The 19,174-nt window shown below is 35.0% G+C and overlaps 1 protein-coding gene across 2 annotated transcripts in view; it reads right to left on the minus strand.

The window, feature by feature from the left end:
- SNX2 (sorting nexin 2) overlaps positions 1-19,174 on the minus strand; it is a 54,700-nt gene that overhangs the window by 26,394 nt on the left and 9,132 nt on the right. For both annotated transcript variants that reach the window (XM_082457873.1, XM_082457872.1), the window contains exons 2-3: positions 5,083-5,200; positions 224-387 (exon numbers count right to left, since the gene is read on the minus strand). In XM_082457873.1, coding sequence (XP_082313999.1) covers positions 224-387; positions 5,083-5,200 — 282 coding nt within the window. The remainder of the gene's footprint in view (positions 1-223; positions 388-5,082; positions 5,201-19,174) is intronic.

A 19,174-nucleotide genomic window follows, 5' to 3' on the forward strand; every position in this document is an offset into this window, starting at 1 on the left:
ACTGCTTGACTTGAGAAGGAAAGTGATGTGCCCAAGTTACTGGATGAAAAAGGGGTGGGATAAAATTAGAAGCCAAATCACCTGACCTCTCTAGTTCAGTGTTCTTTTCCAAACATTTCTAAAAGGCTTTGATTACAAATGACTAACAGTAAAGAAATGTTGGGTGGGGGACAAAAAATGTATTATTTACGTATTAACTTAGAATATGAACATTTTTCCATACCTCTTCCCTGGATCTGTCAAAGATCACAGGAGCAGACATACTCTTTGATTCAATTCTGGGAGCAATGAGTGTCGTGGGGGTCACAGGTGTGACTGCAGGAGAAGGTTCTGAGGAGAGTATAGGTTCCCTTTCTGGACTGTCCAGAGAAACTTCTTCTGTAGCTTCTAGATAAAAATTAAACAAGTTAGTTGAGGACACTGGTAACAAACTCCCAATAGTCTACAGAGCAGTCAATAAATTATGAAAAATATTTTTATATGATTCACAATATCAAAATATTATTTTAAAATAATTGTTATAAATAATTTATGAATCCTTCCTTAATTGTTCATCAAAACTTTAAAACCAACAGTGACTTTGTTGATTTTAGGAAGAATTCCAGTAAGTCAGCATAATTATCTATACTAGTGGTAGGGATAAAGCCAGTACGAAAGCAATGATGTGGATAATTCCATATTCATTTGTGTTTGGATCTGTAATATATCTAATACTTGTGATAACTTACCTTCCAAAATCTTGTATTCAGGCCAACATTACTATTCTTTTATACATATGAACACAGATTTCATGGCAGAAAACTGCCCAGAACTATCCCAACTGGGATTGAAAATTTGTTATGGAAAGTCCACAGTGTTAGTAATCTAAAGCAATTAACCGCTAAAGATTACTGGATATTAGCTGAATACACAAATAGGACGCAAAACAAATAGGTGCTTAGGTTTTCATTTAAAGTGTTCGTTCATTTGAAAAATCTAAAATTAAATATATTTAAAAACAAATCAAATCAATAAACTGAATGTCTACAAGCTATGTAACATTGTGCTAAATGCAATGGAGAACCATAAAGAAATGTAAAATATCATACCTGCCCTCAGGGAGTTTATAATCTAGTTGGGAAAACAAGACATAAGCATGTGGAATGTTAAATAATAATAAAAGAAAAATAACAGCCAAGAGAACAATAAAAAGAAAATTACAAGACATTTAATTGCTGTACGAACTAAAGAATAAACGCTATCATTTGAGTTGAAGTGGGACAGAATAATTTAGGCTGGGGAAAATGAGGAATATTTTACGAAACTGAATTGAGAAGATCTGAATGAGTTTAGAGAAAAAATGAGGGAAGCATTCCACGAAAATGAAATACAGTTGACCCTTGAACAACGTGGGGGTTAGGGCCACCGACCCTCCACACAGTCAAAAATCTGAGTATAACTTATAGTTGGGCCCTCCATATATGTGGCTCCTCTGTATTTGAGGTTCCACATCTTTGGATGCAATCAACCTCAGAACAAGTTGTACTGTAGTATCTGCTAATTTAAAAAAATTCATATTAGTGGACCCAAGCAGTTCAAACTCATACTGTTCAGGAGTCAACCATAATAGCATAAGCTAAAAGCAAAGCCAGAAAAGTGAAAATTACAATCAGTGGCCAAAATGATAATCTGTTGGCTTATAGAATGCTACCAGGAAAAGGCAGGCAGGACTATAAAGGAAACAGGATCAGATCAGCCGTTTCTAACCTGAGTTTCCTACATTCCTTGAGGTTTGGGAAGGTAGTAATGATAGTCAGTGAGTCATTTTAATACCTCAAAAAGTATATCACTAGTAACATGTTATTTACCTGAAGTGGTATCTTACCTCTTGGATTAGGAGGTACAAACTACTATGCATAAAATAAATAAGCTACAAGGGTATACTGCACAGCACAAGGCATACAGCCAATATTTTATAACTATAAATGGAGCATAAACTTTAAAAATTGTGAATCACTATGTCATAACCTGAAACTTATATAATATTGTACATCAACTATACCTCAATAAAAAAATAAGTAAAAATTTTTTAAAAAAGAAAATAAAATGGATAGAGATTTAGGTTCAGCATAACAATGTACAATTTGCTTTAAATTCTTCCCAAGAAAAATTATTTTAGTAAAAGTGATCTAACATACTACAAATTAACAAAAATTAATTAAAACCAGACCTAAAGATTCCATAAAATGCACCATATGTAAGTACAAAGATTAGCATTTCCTTGGAAGAGATACTTTGCAGATAAGTATAAATTGATTATGTCAGTGTCAGCTAAGTAATATTTCACTCATACCATAGACACCAGAGAATTTTTTAAACAAAGGAATACTCATTAGATTTGGTATCATTTGCTGAAAAGCGTAAGTGAAATAAGCTAAATACCCTGGCAGAAACAAGTTCTAAAAGTCTAGGACAATTTCAATATTGGCAATTTGCTCACCCTCCCTTATTCTTCTAGGACAGTTTCCTAGTATGTTCAGTGTAGCTTAGTGCAGGATGTAAGTAATGGTGGAAAGGGGCTCTGTAGTCACCCATATTTGGTGAACACTCTGTAAGTAAGCTAATAACAGTAACAAAAGTCACGCTGGAACTTTTTCTAATACCACTTCTGACATAATAGTATTTGAAATGCTACCCAAAATATATGAGCATACATGCCAATTACAATCTAATCTTCTTATGGTTTTAAAACCAAATGGCTAAATCACTAGAGCAATATCTATAGTTTCTCCTCTGATACATGTCTTAGAACACCTAATGATGTCATTATGAAATGCAGCTGAGTTTAAGATAAAAGATAAAGCATAAAAAAGTGTCTGTAGGTAACAAAAGAAACAACTATTTTTACTGCTTAGTCCATGTCTCTCCTTAAAAACAAAGACAAACAAAACAAACACTGACATTGACCATATTTGTATCATTATATTTAGTATAGGCTGCACTAGGTAGACTAAAACCCAAAAAAAGATTTTTCTAATCAAGCTTAGTGGGCAAATATCACTGTATAATCCTCATGTGGCAAACTGTTTGATCAGCTGGGCACACTGTAAACAAGAAAACCCTCTTTCCTTACACAAACACACACACACAGTTCTGTTTTTAGAGTTTTAGCACACTCATTAACAGAATTCTGAGACTTAAAGGTGAAAGATCCTTTAATAAAATGGATAATCCAAGTGTTCTATGTATGACCCTCTATTAGAGGAATAGGCACAATTTTAGATTAGCACCTACTCAGCAGAGAAAGAACTTGTGTCATCTTTCAGATTGAAATATAAATGCCATGAAAAAACTTTTAAGGACTGCCTGGAAAAAAGTCCATGAAAGGAAAGAAAAAGGAATATTACAACTTTGGTTAACTGTCATTATACTCTAAGTTGTAAGGTAGCTACAAAAAAAGGGGGGGGTAAGAAAATGATTGATATTTGATCACATTTTTAACTTTCTGACATGAATTCATAAAATACATGAATTCATCTGCAGTGAAAACTTTTCATATAACAAGCAGGAAATTATATAGACCTCTGTGATGGAGGACTGTATCTTTAAACATATTTGTAGGGGACTTCCCTGGTGGAGCAGTGCTTAAGAATCTGCCTGCCAGGACTTCCCTGGTGGCACAGTGTTTAAAAATCCGCCTGCCAATGCAGGGGACACAGGTTTGATCCCTGGTCCGGGAAGATCCCACATGCCGCGGAGCAACTAAGCCCGCGCACCACAACTACTGAGCCTGTGCACTGCAACTACTGAAGCCCGCACACTCTAGGGCCCGTGTGCCACAACTACTGAAGCCCGTGCGCCTAGAGCCCATGCTCCACAAGAAGAGAAGCCACAGCACCACAACAAGGAGCAGCCCCCACTCGCCACAACTAGAGAAAGCCCTCGTGCGGCAACGAAGACCCAACGCAGCCAAAAAAAAAAAAAAAAAAAATTTGTAAAAAAAATACAGGATGGTTTGAATATTCAACCACTATAAAAGCTGAGGATGTATTATTAAGTTTTAACTCATGAAAGCCAGTTTAGGTAAATTAAGCTCTTAAACACACAAAGATTTACTATTTTAATTATTTGTGTCACTAATTCTAAGGAAGATTTTTCTTTTTAATATCCAAACATTAATTTGTACCTAAATTTTAATCTTAAAACAGATAACTGTTTTGAAGAGTCCAATTTTTTAAAAGGTAGAATGGACTACACCAAATCCTGCCCCCATATCAAAAATAAATTCCTGAAGCATCAATTTACTCACCTAAAATTCAATCAAAATGGAACATGTGGTAAATACTGAAGCATTTTATTAAAACAGATTTCAAATATATACAGACTATAAATTAAGTGATTGTTTTAAATTATTTTTTTATTTAAAAAAAATTTATTTTATTTATTTTTGGCTGCATTGGGTCTTCATTGCTGCCTGCAGGCTTTCTCTAGTTGTGGAGAGCGGGGGCTACTCTCTCTTGTGCTGCACGGGCTTCTCATTGCGGTGGCTTCTCTTGTTGGAGAGCATGGGCTCTAGGCACGCAGGCTCAGTAGTTGTGGTGCACGGGCTTAGGTGCTCCACAACATGTAGGATCCTCCCGGACCAGGGATCGAACCCATGTCCCCTGCATTGGCAGGCGGATTCTTAACCACTGCGCCACCAAGGAAGTCCCTAAATTAAGTGATTTTTAAATCCAGAGTTTAATTTTGCTTTGTGACAACTTGTAAGTAATAAGAAAATATAATCACTTGCTATTTCTCAATGTATGAATGCCACAACCATTAGTTTGAGTCCAAGTACTGATCAAAATAATCAAATTATTAGTGTGACTTATTTTCACATGCTTAAAACCAGAAAGGATCACATTCGTGCTTCTTTCAACAGTCTTTATTTTTCACAAAGCAAATTAACTGAAATTTCCTATCCTCCTAAGTTGGTAACAAGAAGAGCTACCACTAATACTTTACACAAAATGTCAGTTTTGCTTTAGAGAATATTTTCTAACAGGATATATGCTATAATTGACAATTATTTTTTTAAAAAATAAAGGTATTTATAATTACCTGCAAAAAGGTCTTCTCTGTCATCATCCAGCACAACTTCTGCAGGTTTTGGACCATTGGAGTTTGTACTAATATCTTCTGTAATAAGACTAGCTGGATCTGGAGATGATGGACTTGACTGTTAAAAAAACAATAATTGACAGTGGATTGCCATGTTTGTCTGTTATATCTCTATACACTACAGAAATAGAATATTCTCTTGAATATTCTCTTGAATATAAGAAAAGAAGAAGACAAACAGCTATTTATAGTTCCTCCTTTGAGGGTAAGAATGAATCAAAAACATACTTTTACTCACTTTCTCCTTTCTTAACAAGAAGTCACTAAAGATTTAAAAATAAAATCTTTTCTAGTCACCCAGTTAGATATACTAAGTTGCCATGTTGAGTTATAATTAACAAAAACAAATTTTAACGATTTACATAGTATACAATATTATGACATAATAATAAATATCAGATCTTGAAAACATGTTGCAACAGTAAGAAGTTCAAACTACTACTTTACTGTAAGAGGAAGCTTTAACAGTAGTTGAATTAAGACTACAAATATTCTAAAATTTCTATAGTTTCAAACTAAAAATATGCCCTCCCCCAAATATTTACATTTCAACTAAGCTAAGGGACTACTTTTGTACTTTTTAAAGTACAAAGGTCAGCAAAATGGAATGAAGATTGTAAAGCTTTCAGTTTTATCACAGTTTTCTTATAGTAATAGTTAAAACCAATACTATTTTTTTCAAAAATAACAAAAAGGAAGTTGTATACATCAAAAGTGCACAGCTAGATATTTACCAAACCCAACATCCCTGTGTAATCAGCACCCAGATCAAGAAATAGAACATTATCGTCAACTCTAGAAGCTCCACTCATGATCCCTCCCATTCTTTACCCTCTCTCCACCCAGGCTTCTACCAACATGGATTTGTTTTTCCTGTTTTCGCTCTTCATGGAACTGGAATCATACAAAATATATTCTTGTGTATTTGGTTTTTGATCTTAATGTTATGTATACGAGATTCTTCTATATTATTGTACGTAATAATAGGACACTCATTTTCATTTCTTTAAATATTTCACTGTGTAAATACATCACAATTGATCCATTCTACTGTTGATGGGCATTTGGGTTTTCAAATTTCATTATCAGTTTTATACCACTACCAATAGTACTGTATAAACTTTCTAGTACATATATCTTTTAGCAAACAGTGAACAAATGTCTGTTTGGTACGTACCTAGGAGTGGAATACCTGGATCACAGGGTAGGTGAATGTACTGCTTTAGAAGATATCACTAAACATTCTTCTAAAGTGGTTATTTACTTTATATTCCCACCAGTAATATATGAAAATTTCAGTTGCTCCATACCCTTGTCAACACTTTACTATATTCCATCTTTTTCGTTTTAGCTATTATGGAGGGTGTAGAGTGTATCTTTTGTGGTCTGAATTTGCATTTCCCAGATGAATAATGAGGCTGAGCAATTTTTCATATGATTAACGGACATTTGGATATCTTCTTTTGCGAAGGGTCTCTTCAAGTATTTTCCCTATTTTTTTCTATTGTTCCTATTGATTTGTAATTCTTTACATATTCTAGATACAAGTTCTTTGTGAGATATGTATCACAAATATTTTTCTCCCAGTCCGTACTTAATGCCTTTCCACTTAATGGTAGGTATTGGTGAATAGAAGTTCCTAATTTTAGTAAGAGTAAATTATCAACTTTGTTTTATGATTAGTAAATTTTTTGTAGGATGAATAATTTTTCTTTTTTTAAACACTGTCCAGGGAACACTGAGACATGTTTCTTCTTCTTCTTCTTTTTTTTAATATTTACTTATTTATTTGGTTGCACCAGGTCTTAGCTGTGGCATGCGAACTCTTAGTTGCAGCATGCCTGTGGGATCTAGTTCCCTGACCAGGGATCAAATCTGGGCCCCCTGCACTGGGAGTGTGGAGTCTAATCCATTGCGCCGCCAGGGAAGCCCCTAAGGAGGAATAATCTTTTAAGGCCACTCCTAATTCATAAGATTTTCTGATCAGCTTTTTGAGTAAACTATCCTCTACAGCATGAGGACATTTCTTAAGAGCTTTCAAAAACAGTTTAAATTCCTTACGGGAAAATTTTAAAAAGCGGTTTTCTTTTCTCTCAGGAGCTCATGATTATAGACCAAACTCTCACAAAGGTAGGCCTCTATTTACCTTAGCATTTTTTCTTGAAGAAATTTGGAAACAAATAAGCTTTTATTATAAGCTTCTTCTAGAAGATGTTCTTGACAACCTCAATCTCATCTGTAGCTGAGTCTGGTTAGGTGAGTGATATATATGCTTCCCAGCATATCTATTTCTTTTGCCATAATTTCTCTTACCACACTATATTATAATTATTATCTGTTTATAGACTACAAGTTCTATAAGGAAAGAAGAATATATTATTTTGCTTATTACTTTTTATCAGGTTCCTGGCCACAAACACTCAATGACTATCTGTTAACTGAATTCTAAGAAAATAATTACAAATATGTGTAAGAATTGGCCACAAGTTTGTCAACCAGATTGTCTATAATACTGAAAGGTTTGAAATACCCTAAGGCACAGCTACATAAAAATAGCAGAGTGGCTGCAACACCCATTCATGATAAAAGCTCTCAGTAAACTAGGAATACAGGGGAACCTCCTCAATTTGAGAAATAGCTACAAAAAACCTAGAGCTAACATCACACTTAATGAGAAACTCAGAGCTATCTCACTAAGATCAGGAACAAGGCAAGGATTTCCCCTGTCACTACTGCTTTTCAACATCATATTGCAAGTCCAAGCTAATGCAGTAAGACAAAAAAAGGATATAAAAGGTGTATAGATTGGGAAGAAATAAAACTCTGTGTTCACAGATGACATGATCCTCTAAGTAGAAAATCCAGAAGAACTGACAAAAAAGGCTCCCAGAACTAATAAGCAATTACAGCAAAGCTGTAGGATACAGGTTAACATACAAAAGTTAATCACTTCTATATACCAGCAACAAACAAACAGAATTTGAAATAAAAAAAAAAAAACCATTTACATCAGCACCCAAAACAACTAAATACTTTAGTTTAGGAATAAATCTAACAAAATATGTATCAATATATCCATATGAGGAAAACTAAAAACCTCTAATGAACAAAATTAAAGAACTAAATAAATGAAGAGATATTCTATATTCATGAATAGGAAGATTCAATATTGTCAAGATGTCAGTTCTTCCTGACTTGATCCACAGATTCAATGCAATACCAATCAAAATCCCGGCAAGTTATTTTGTGACTATCGATAAAATGATGCTAAAGTTTACACGGAGAAGCAAAAAACCCAGAAGAGACATTACTGAAGGAGAAGAACAAAATGGGAGGACTGAAGCTACCTGACTTCAAGACTTACCATAGGCTACAATAATCAACACAGTGTGGTAGTGGTGAAAGAATAGATTAATGGGACAGAATAGAGAGCCCAGACATAGGTCCACATAATATGGCCAATTGATTTTTTGACAAATGAGCAAAGGCAATACAATGGAGAAAAATTAGTCTCTTCAACAAATAGTGCTGGAACAACTGGAAATCTACATGTAAAAAAAAGAATCTAGACACAGACCTTACACCCTTCACAAAAATCAACTCAAAATGGATCACAGACCTAAACGTAAAGCACAAAAGTATAAAGTTTCTAGAAGATAACATAGGAGAAAATTCAGATGACCTTGGGTTTCATAATGAGTTTTTAGATACAACAGAGGCACAATCCATGAAAGAAAGATTTGATAAGACAGACTCCACTAAAATTAAAATGAAAACTTCTGCTCTGCAAAAGACAGTGTCAAGAAAATGGAAAAACAAGCTGTAGACTGGGAGAAAATATCTGCAAAACACACAGCTGATAAAGCACTGTTATCCAAAATATACAAAGAACTCTTAAAATTCAACAATTAGAAAATGCACAACTCAGTTTAAAAATAGGACAAAAACCTTCAAGATACTTCACCAAAGATAAAAGCATGGCAAATAAGCATATGAAAACATGCCCCACATCATATATCATCAGATAAATGCAAATTACAACAACAATGAGACACCACTATACCTCATAGTGGTACATTCTATATACCTATTAAAGTGGTCAAAATTTGGAACACTGACAACACCAAATGCTGATGAGGATGTGGAGCAACAGGAACTCTCATTCATTGCTGGTGGGAATGCAAAGTGGTACAGCCACTACAGAAGACAATTTGGCAGTACATTTATAAGATGAGCATACTCTTATCATACGTTCCAGCAACCGTGATCTTTAGTATTCATCCAGAGGAGCTGAAAACTTATGCCCATACAAAAATATGCACATAATGTTTACAGCAGCTTTATTCATAATTGCAAAAACTTGGAAGCAATGAAGATGTTCTTCAGTAGGTGAATGGGTAAATAAACTACAGTACATCCAGACAATGGAATATTATTCAAACTAAAAGGAAATGAGTTTTCTAACCATGAAAAAACACAGAAGAAACTTAAATATTACTAAGTGAAAGAAGCCAGTCTGAAAAAGCTACATATTGTATAATTACAACTATAAGACACTGTGGAAAAGGCAAAACTATGGAGATAGTAAAAAGATCAGTGGGTTGGGGGAAGGAAGGGATGAATAGGCAGAGCAGAGACGATTTTTAGGACAGTGAAACTACTCTGTATGATATTATAACAGTGAACATGTCATTATACATTCGTCCAAACCCAGAGAATGTACAATACTAAGAGTGAACCTTAATGTAAACTATGGATCTTGGGTGATTATGATGTGTCAAAGTGGTTTGACCAATTGAAGCAAATGTACCACTATGGTGGAGGATGCTGATAATGAAGGAAAATGCATGTGTAAGGGCATTATATGGGAAATCTCTATAACTTCCATTCAATTTTGCTGTGAACTTAAAACTGCTCTAAAAAGTAGTCTAGTTTTCAAACAATGTAGTAGCAGAGAGGCATTTACTGACACAGAAAGATGCTTTTAATATGCCATTATAAAAGAGAAATAGTTACACATGTGATCCAGTTTCCTGACACTACTCATTAAAAATAAATGTTTTCAGCAGTCGGCCCTGTTTCTGGGGGTTCCAACAGATTCAACCAACTGAAGATTGAAAATATTAAAAAAGTAAATTCCAGAAAGTTCCAAAAAGCAAAACTGGAATTTGCCACACACCAGCAACCACTTACACAGCATTTACCTTGTACTTACAACTATTTACAAGCATTTACATTGACATAGGTATTATAAATAATCTAGAGATGATTTAAAGTATATGGGAGAGGATGTATATAGATTATATGCAAATACTATGGCATTTTATATAAGAGACTTCCATAAAAGGGATTCTGGTATCTGTGGGATGTCCTGGAACCAATCCCCTGTGGATACTGAGGGAGAACTGTACTTGTTTTTAATAAGATACAGGCATTAAGGACCTACATATAATATACCTGTACCCTCAACTTCATTTTGAACAAAGATTTTATTTTTGAATACCAAAATTTCCTGGGGATCAAAACTCTGGATTCTAGTTCTGCCTGCACACTAACTTGTCTATGGTTACATAAATTTCCTTGAGTACCATTTTTTGTCTATTTAATGAGAATAAATAGATAAATAAATACATCAGAATTGCTATAATAGTCTTTTATTTTTACCTACATATTTTACTATTTCACAATTTCTAAATCTAAAATCACCTAATTTGATTTCTTTTTGCATTTCTTAACCTTGCTTGGTAATAACTTTGAAAAAACAAAGCAACAAAATTTGTAAAAATTAAACGCAACTTTAAAACTAGTCAGTCTCAACTCACTGCTATAATTTAATGCCTGTGTAATGAACCTGTGACCAAATCTCAAGAGAAAAGACGATCAACAGATCCCAACCCCAAAACAGCTCAGATGTTGGAAGTATTAATCAAACAAACTTTTAAAAGCTTTTCTAACCATGCTCCATGAGATAAAGGTAAATACTTATGAAGTGAATGAAAAGAAAGATGTTCACAGCAAAGAAACAGAAACTACCAAAAAAAAAAAGAAAAGGAAAAAAAAAAGGAAACTTTCACAACTGAAAAAAATTATCTAAAGTAAAAAGTTCGCAGAATGGGTTCAATAAAAGAATGAAGATGACAGAAAAAAGTGTCATTGCACTTGAAAATAAATCCACATAAAGTATCCAATCTGAATAATAGTGAAACAAAAGTTGAATAAAATGAACAAGGGGGACTTCCCTGGTGGTCCAGTGGTTAAGAATCCGCCTTCCAATGCAGGGGACACGGGTTCGATCCCTGGTTGGGGAACTAAGACCCCACATGCTGCAGGGCAACTAAGCCCACATGCCACAACTAGAGAGCCCTTGTGCCGCAACTACTGAGCCTGTGCGCCACAACAAAAGATCCCGCATGCTGCAACTAAGACCCGACGCAGCCAAATAAATAAAAAAGTAAATATTAAAAAATAATGAACAAGGCCTCAGGAGTCTGTAAGATAATATCAAAAAGTCTAACACTCATATCACTGAAGTTCCTGGACAGATGAAAAATTTTTGCAGAAATATTTACAGAAGAAATGGTTGAAAATTCCTGAAGTTGAAGGACATAAATTTATAGGAGCAAACCTAAAAGAGGATAAAACCAGAGAAAACTATGTTTACACACATCATCACACAGCTAAAAATAAAAGTATTAGAGAAACAAATGAAAGTAGTGAGAGAAAAAACCCATTTTTACAGGGGGACACCAATTAAAATGACCGTAGATTTCTCATCAGAAATCACAAAGACTAAGAAAACAGTCTAAGAATACTTTCAAAGTGATGGAAGAAAGAACTGTCTACCCACAAATCTATAAACAGCAAAAATACCCTTCAGGAATAAAGGTAAAATAGTTTTCAGATGAAGTACAAATAAGATAATTCATCATCAATAAACCAGGTCTAAAAAAAACACTAAAGGAAATTCTTTACGCTTAAGAAAAATGATACAAGAGGAAACAATGAATGAAGAAAAAGCAACAGAAATGCTAAATATCTGAACAAAAAGAAACTACGTTTTCCCTCTTCAATTCTCTAAAATAGATATGTGTATTCTAAGTAAAAATTGTAATACAGTCCATAGTTATAATACATGTAGACTATTAACAACCTATAACGTATTCTTATCATAACTGAATGTTTATACTACTCTAATATCTTGGGTATTCATTGTTCTCTGACATCAAAGTCAGAGAATGAAAAACTGGCATGTTTCTGTAACAAAAAAGACTCTTTTATATCATAGTTCAGTGCCTGAGAGTGGAGAACAAGATGGGAATGGTGTGGACGGGTGAGCAACGCCAGTAATGGCTGTGGTGGCAGCAGTCACCCCACTGTGGGGAGACTATGAGGCATGCACTTTCTACTGGTGCCCATCCATCAGCAGCATGGAGTGCCCTGCTCCACTGCTCACAGAGCAGTCATGGAGCAGTCACTCACTAAAGGCTCTCAGGACTCACTTATCTCTGCCCCTGCCTCTCCATGTCTCTTTCAGTTTCCTAGTGAGTGCAGGAAGAGTTGTTCTCCACTGGATGGAAAGGAGTAAGGAGAGAGTGGTCCATCAAACAAGGAAGTGATGGTGGAAGGGTACAGTGACAGCTTCTGGGTGATCAGAATTATAGTTGTCCGAGACAGGCAATGAGGAGACATCAGTGTTTTTAATAAATATATATTCTTTTCTTCCTCTATATCATCATTTAGTAGTTTGCTAGAGATTATTTTTATTAAAAGTTTCAAGGTTGCTAATATCTCTTCAAAAAAAACCAAAACAAAACAAAAAAACAAAAACAAACCAAAACAACTAGTGCTTTGGATTGCAACAAAGACTAAAGAAGCCCACCTAAGCCTCTTTCTCCCACTGATTAACACTAAAAGCTCTGGATAGAATACAGAAACAATGATCTAAAAGTAAAAAATAGGCAGGTTGGGGAGGGAGCCAAAAATGTGAAAAATGATCCTTATGGGGATGAATTTTATGATTTTTCTTTTTCTCCTCTCTCCCAACTTTTCCTGAGGATGGCCCCAACTGCAGAACTACACTAGGAGTATGTGAAGAGACTCAAAACAACAACACACCACACAAAACAAAAAAACTTTGTCTATCTAGCTAATAACACCAGGGCCCCTACAACCTGGAGAAAATAGGTGGAATATTCTTTTTTCTCCCCCTTGCTTCCCAAACCTTTCCTCTCCTGTCCCTGCCCTGAGGCCACACCTAATTGCTTAGCTGCATGACAAAGCATCTAAAACCCCAAAAGAAAATCTACTTTCTGGCCAGCTGAACCAGGAAAAGGGGGCCCAGTAGCCTGAAGAGCAGGAGACAGAAATCTTCATTAGTATTTTCTCTCCCTTCTTTCATTGCTTTGCTACAAGGGTAGCCCAAGCTGAGCTCCAGTCCACTATGTGACAGTGCAGACAGCTAAAACTCTGAGAGAAGCCTATGTTTCTGGGAAACAGCCTTGGAAGAAAGACATCAGCATCTCTTTCCCCTCAAAAGACCAGGTCTGTTTACTGTCCAGTATAAGCATCCTCTGGAGCAAAGATCAAGCAGACATTGCCTATTATAAATGATTTGGGTTCCCTAAGCTCAGGTTCCTCAGCTGTGACACAAACCAAAGGCTGGTGCAACACTGGCCTGGGCCCCTCCATTTATCATCCTGGCAAGAGAGAGGCAAGGGAAATGGTCACAAACATATTCATGCTATTGGGTTGGCCAAAAGGTTCGTTCGTTTTTTTCCACAAGATGGCTGTCATAGCACTTAGTTGTCTTTAACTTCATTCAAAACAATTTTGTTAGATGGTATGTAACACCTGTCATATCAGCGTGCATTTGAAAAAAAGACATCAAAATTGGTGAATTTTTGTGTAGCCATTTTAATACTGAAGATGGAAGAAAAAATAACTTTTTCAGCATATTTTGCTTTATTATTTCAAGAAAAGTAAAAACGCAACTGAAACGCAAAAAAAGATTGGTGCAGTGTATGGAGAAGGTTCTGTGACTGATCAAATATGTCAAAAGTGGTTTGCGAAGTTTCATGCTGGAGATTTCTCACTGGACGATGCTCCATGGTGGGGTAGACCAGTTGAAGTTGACAGCGATCAAATCGAGACATTATCTGAGAACAATCAACGTTATACCACACGGGAGATAGCCGACATACTCAAAATATCCAAATCAAGTGGTGAAAATCATTTGCACCAGCTTGGTTATGCTCATCACTTTGATGTTTGGGTTCCACATAAGTTAAGCAGAAAAAACCTTCTTGACCGTATTTCTGCATGCGATTCTCTACTTAAACATAATGAAAACATTCCATTTTTAAAACAAATTGTGACAGGCGATGAAAACTGGATACTGTACAATAATGGGGAATGGAACAGATTGTGGGGCAAGTGAAATGAACCACCACCAACCACACCAAAGGCTGGTCGTCATTCAAAGAAGGTGATGTTGTGTATATGGTGGAATTGGAAGGGAGTCCTCTATTATGAGCTCCCTCCGGAAAACCAAATGATTAATTCCAACAAGTACTGCTCCCATTTAGACCAACAGAAAGCAGCACTCGATGAAAAGCGTCCAGAATTAGTCAACAGAAAGCCCATAATCTTCCATCAGGATAATGTAAGACTGCATGTTCCTTTGATGACCAGGCAAAAACTGTTATAGCTCGGCTGGGAAGTTCTGATTCATCCATTGTATTCACCAGACATTGCAGCACCTTCGGATTTCCATTTATTTTGGTCTTTACAAAATTCTCTTAATGGAAAAAATTTCAATTCCCTGGAAGACTGTAAAAAGCACCTAGAACAGTTCTTTGCTCAAAAAGACAAAAAGTTTTGGGAAGATGGAATTATGAAGTTGCCTGAAAAATGGCAGAAGGTAGTGGAACAAAAGGGTGAATACGTTGCTCAATAAAGTTTTTGGTGAAAATGAAAAGCGTGTCTTTTATTTTTACTTAAAAACCGAAGGCACTTTTTGGCTAACCCAATACTTGCTATGCTTTGAGTAAGAAAGTCCTTTATCATGTCAACTTCCAGCAACCATAAAACAAGTTAATCTGTTAGCTTACCAGGAGAGTAAAGTTTACCCTTTACAGTTCTTGAAAGAAAAAATTAGTGACCTTGAAGATAAATCATTAGGAAATCTCCAATCTGAGTAATAGAGAGGAAAAAAAGAAATAAAGAAAATGAAGAGAACCCCAAGGATCTGTGAAACAGTATAAAAAGGTCTAACATTCATGTTACTGAAGTCCTAGAAAAAGAGCAACACAAAACAATATTTCAAGAAATGATGGCTAAAAACTCTCCAAATTTGGTGCAAGACATTAATTTACAGATCCAAAAAAATGAAAACTCCAAACAGGACAACTTCAGAGAAAACTAGATGCAGCCTCATTATTAAAAATGTCTGCTATCTGGGACTTCCCTGGTGGTCCCGTGGTTAAGAATGCACCTTTCAATGCAAGGGACACAGGTTCGATCCCTGGTCAGGGAACTAAGATCCCACATGCTGTGGGGCAACTAAACCCGTGCACTCTAGACCCCGCACACCACAACTAGAGAACCCTTGTGCCCACGTGCCACAACTAGAGAGCCCATGTGCTGAAACTACTGAGCCCAGGCTCTGGAGCCCGTGCACCACAACTAGAGAGCCAGCATGCCACAACTACTGAGCCTGTGCTCTGGAGCCTGCGTACCACAACTACAGAGCCCACGTGCTGCAATTACTAAGCCCACACGCTCTGGAGCTCACACATTGCATCTAGAGAGAAGCCTGTGTGCCACAACGAAGAGCCCGCATGACGCAACTGAGACCCTATGCAGCCAAATAAATACATAAATAAAAATGTTTAAAAAAAAAGAAATAAAAGAAGAACCAAAGAAATGGTAACTGGAGATATAAAATAGACCATTTTTCTTTTCTTAAGTTATTTAAAATGTGTGTAACTATGAAAGCAAAAATTACAACAATGGTAAAGTTTTCAATGAATGGAGATGTAACACACATGAGAAATATAACATGAAAGAAAGAAGATAAATGGACCTATATGGTTGTAAGGCTCTGAATTTTGTTTGTCAAAGTACAATATTAACTCTAATTGGACTGTAAATGTTTAGGTATATATTTCCCTCTGTTTTCAGAGGGAAAAACAGAAGAGAAAAACAGTAATCAAATAAAATGCTAGATCTAATGCAATCACACCAATAATCACATTAAATGTAAATATTCTAAACACACCAATTAAAAGACAGAAGTGGCCATATTGTGTACAAAAATAACAATGCACAACAATATGCTGCCTACAAAACCCTACTTTAAAGACATAGGTAAGTTAAAAGTAAAAGAATGGAAAAAACATGTCATGCTACCAAAGAAGAGCTGGAGTGTTACATTAACATCAGATAAAATAAACTTAAGAATAAGGAGTATTATCAGCAATAAAGAGAGGTATCATGTGATAAAAGGATCAATTTGCCAAGAAATTATAATAATACTAAATTACAGTAATTGATACAATAAATAGATAATAAGGGAAGATAGAGAAGACCTGGAAAAGTATATCAATCAACTTGACTTAACATTTAGAGAACACTTAAACAATAACATTAGACTATATACATGTTTTTCAAGTGTACACAGACTGTTCACCATAACAGATCACATTCTGGGCCATCAGACAAACCTTAACAAATTTAAAAGAACTGGAACCATAAAACATTCTCTGACACTAATAAAACAAACCTGTATCAGTAACAGAGAACTATCTGGAAAATCCTCAAATTTTGGAAATTAGCACACTTCTAAATAACCTATAAGTCAAACAGGAAGTCACAAGGGAAACTAGAAAATAGTTTAAATTGAATAAAAACAAAAACACAGTATCAAAATTTGTGGGATGCAGCTAAAGCAGTGCTTACAGAGAAATACATAGCTAAATACTAGCACTCAAAAAAAAAAAGTCTTAAACCAATGATCAAAGCTTGACAAAACAGAAGAGTAAACTAAACAGACAGCAAGCAGAAGGAAATTAATGAAATTAAAAAACAAAACAAAAAATAAAAAAGAAACCAAGAAACCAAAAACTGATTTTTTGGAAAGATTCCAATAAAATGACAAACCTTTAGCAAGATTAAAATGAATGAATAAATAAACAAAGAGATGACATAAATTACCAATATAAGCAATGAAAAAGGAGGGGCATTACCCAGACTACACAGATACGGTAATAGGATAATGGAGTATTATGAAAAACCTATGCCCATATATTTCACAGCTTACACTGAATGGACAAATTCCTTGAAAGTCACTTACCACCAAAGTTCAACAAGAAGAAATACTTCTGTATCTATCAGATACACTGAATTTGAAGTTAAAAATCATCCAGCAAAAAAACAACCTGTTCAGATGATTTTACTAGCAAGTTCTGTCAACCCTTAAGGCAGACATATGACTAATTCCACACAACCTCTTCAAGAATATAGAAGAGGGGGAAACACTCTCCAACTCATTTAATGAGGTAAGCATTTCTGATACCAAAATCAGACAGTACGAGTAAAAGAAAACGACACACAAATATCTGTCACAAACACAGACACAATAGCAGCAAAACACTGGCAAACTGGATGCAGCAATATATAAAAAGGATAAATACATTATGACTGTGTGGGGTTTATGCCAGGAATTCAAGGTTTCAACATTTGAAAATCAATCAATATAATCCAGTTTATCAATAAACTAAAGAGAATTATATGAACATCTTATTAGATGCAGAAAAGTCATTTGCCAACATCAACATCATTCAGAGATACAAAAGTCAGAAAACCAGAAATAGAAGGAAACTTCTTTAACCCAATAAAGGTCATCTACCCCAAAAAATCATATTTAAGAGAGAAAAAACATGAATATTTTCCTCCTATTAGCACGAAAGGAGAAAAGATACCCACTCTCACCATTTCTATTCAGTATTACAATATTGGTTCCAGCTAGTGCATTAAAACAAGAAAAAGAAAGACATACAGATTGGAAAGAAATAAAACTCTAATCAGAGACAACATGATTGTTTACATAGAAAATCCCAAAGGTTCTACAAAAAACCTACTAGAACTAGAATGTTTAGCAACAGTTGCAGAAAACAGGGTAAATATGCCACCAATGAGCAAATGTAAAGGATATAAAGGCACCAAAAAACCATAAAATAGGTATAAACTAATAAAATATGTACTAGATCTGTATGCTGATAACTATGAACACTGATGAAAAAGATCAAGACAGACCTAAAAGAAAAAAAAAAAAAAAGGAGAGAAATAGTATACCTATGGCTTAAAGGCTCAATATTATTAATAAGTTAATTCTCCCCTAAACTAATCAATGGATTCATTACAATCTCAATTAAAATCTCAGCAGGAATTTTTGGTAGAAATCAATAAATAGATTCTAAAATTATATGGACAGGCAAAAGAACTAGAATAGCCAAAACTATTTTGAAAAGAACAAAGTCACTGGATTCACACTACCTGATTTCAAGACTCAGTTAATCAAGGTAATCAAGACCACATAGAACGGGCAAAAAGATAGTCAAAAGATCAATGAAACAGAGTCCAGAAATAGACCCACACATATATGCTCTACTGATTTTTGACAAAGATGCAAAGACAACCCAATGAAGAAACTTTTAAAGTCTAGCTTCTCTAACTTAATATAAAACATCTGAAATTCACTGATGTTTGTTGCATGTACTGAAAAATACTATCAACTAACTTAATATTTATAGAACATTCCATCCAATATCAGACTAAATACATTCTTTTCAAGTGCACACATAATATTTACCACAGAAGACCATATTCTGAGCCATAAAACAAACTGTAAAATGATTCTTTCAATAAATGGTGGTTGAACAAGATATTTATATTCAAAAAAATGAATCTCAACTCACAAGAAAACTCAAAATCAATCTGAAGTCCAAATATAAAAGCTAAAACTATAAAACTT

Source organism: Balaenoptera physalus, assembly GCF_965194825.1.
Source record: "Balaenoptera physalus genome assembly, chromosome: 3".
Lineage (NCBI taxonomy): Eukaryota > Metazoa > Chordata > Mammalia > Artiodactyla > Balaenopteridae > Balaenoptera > Balaenoptera physalus.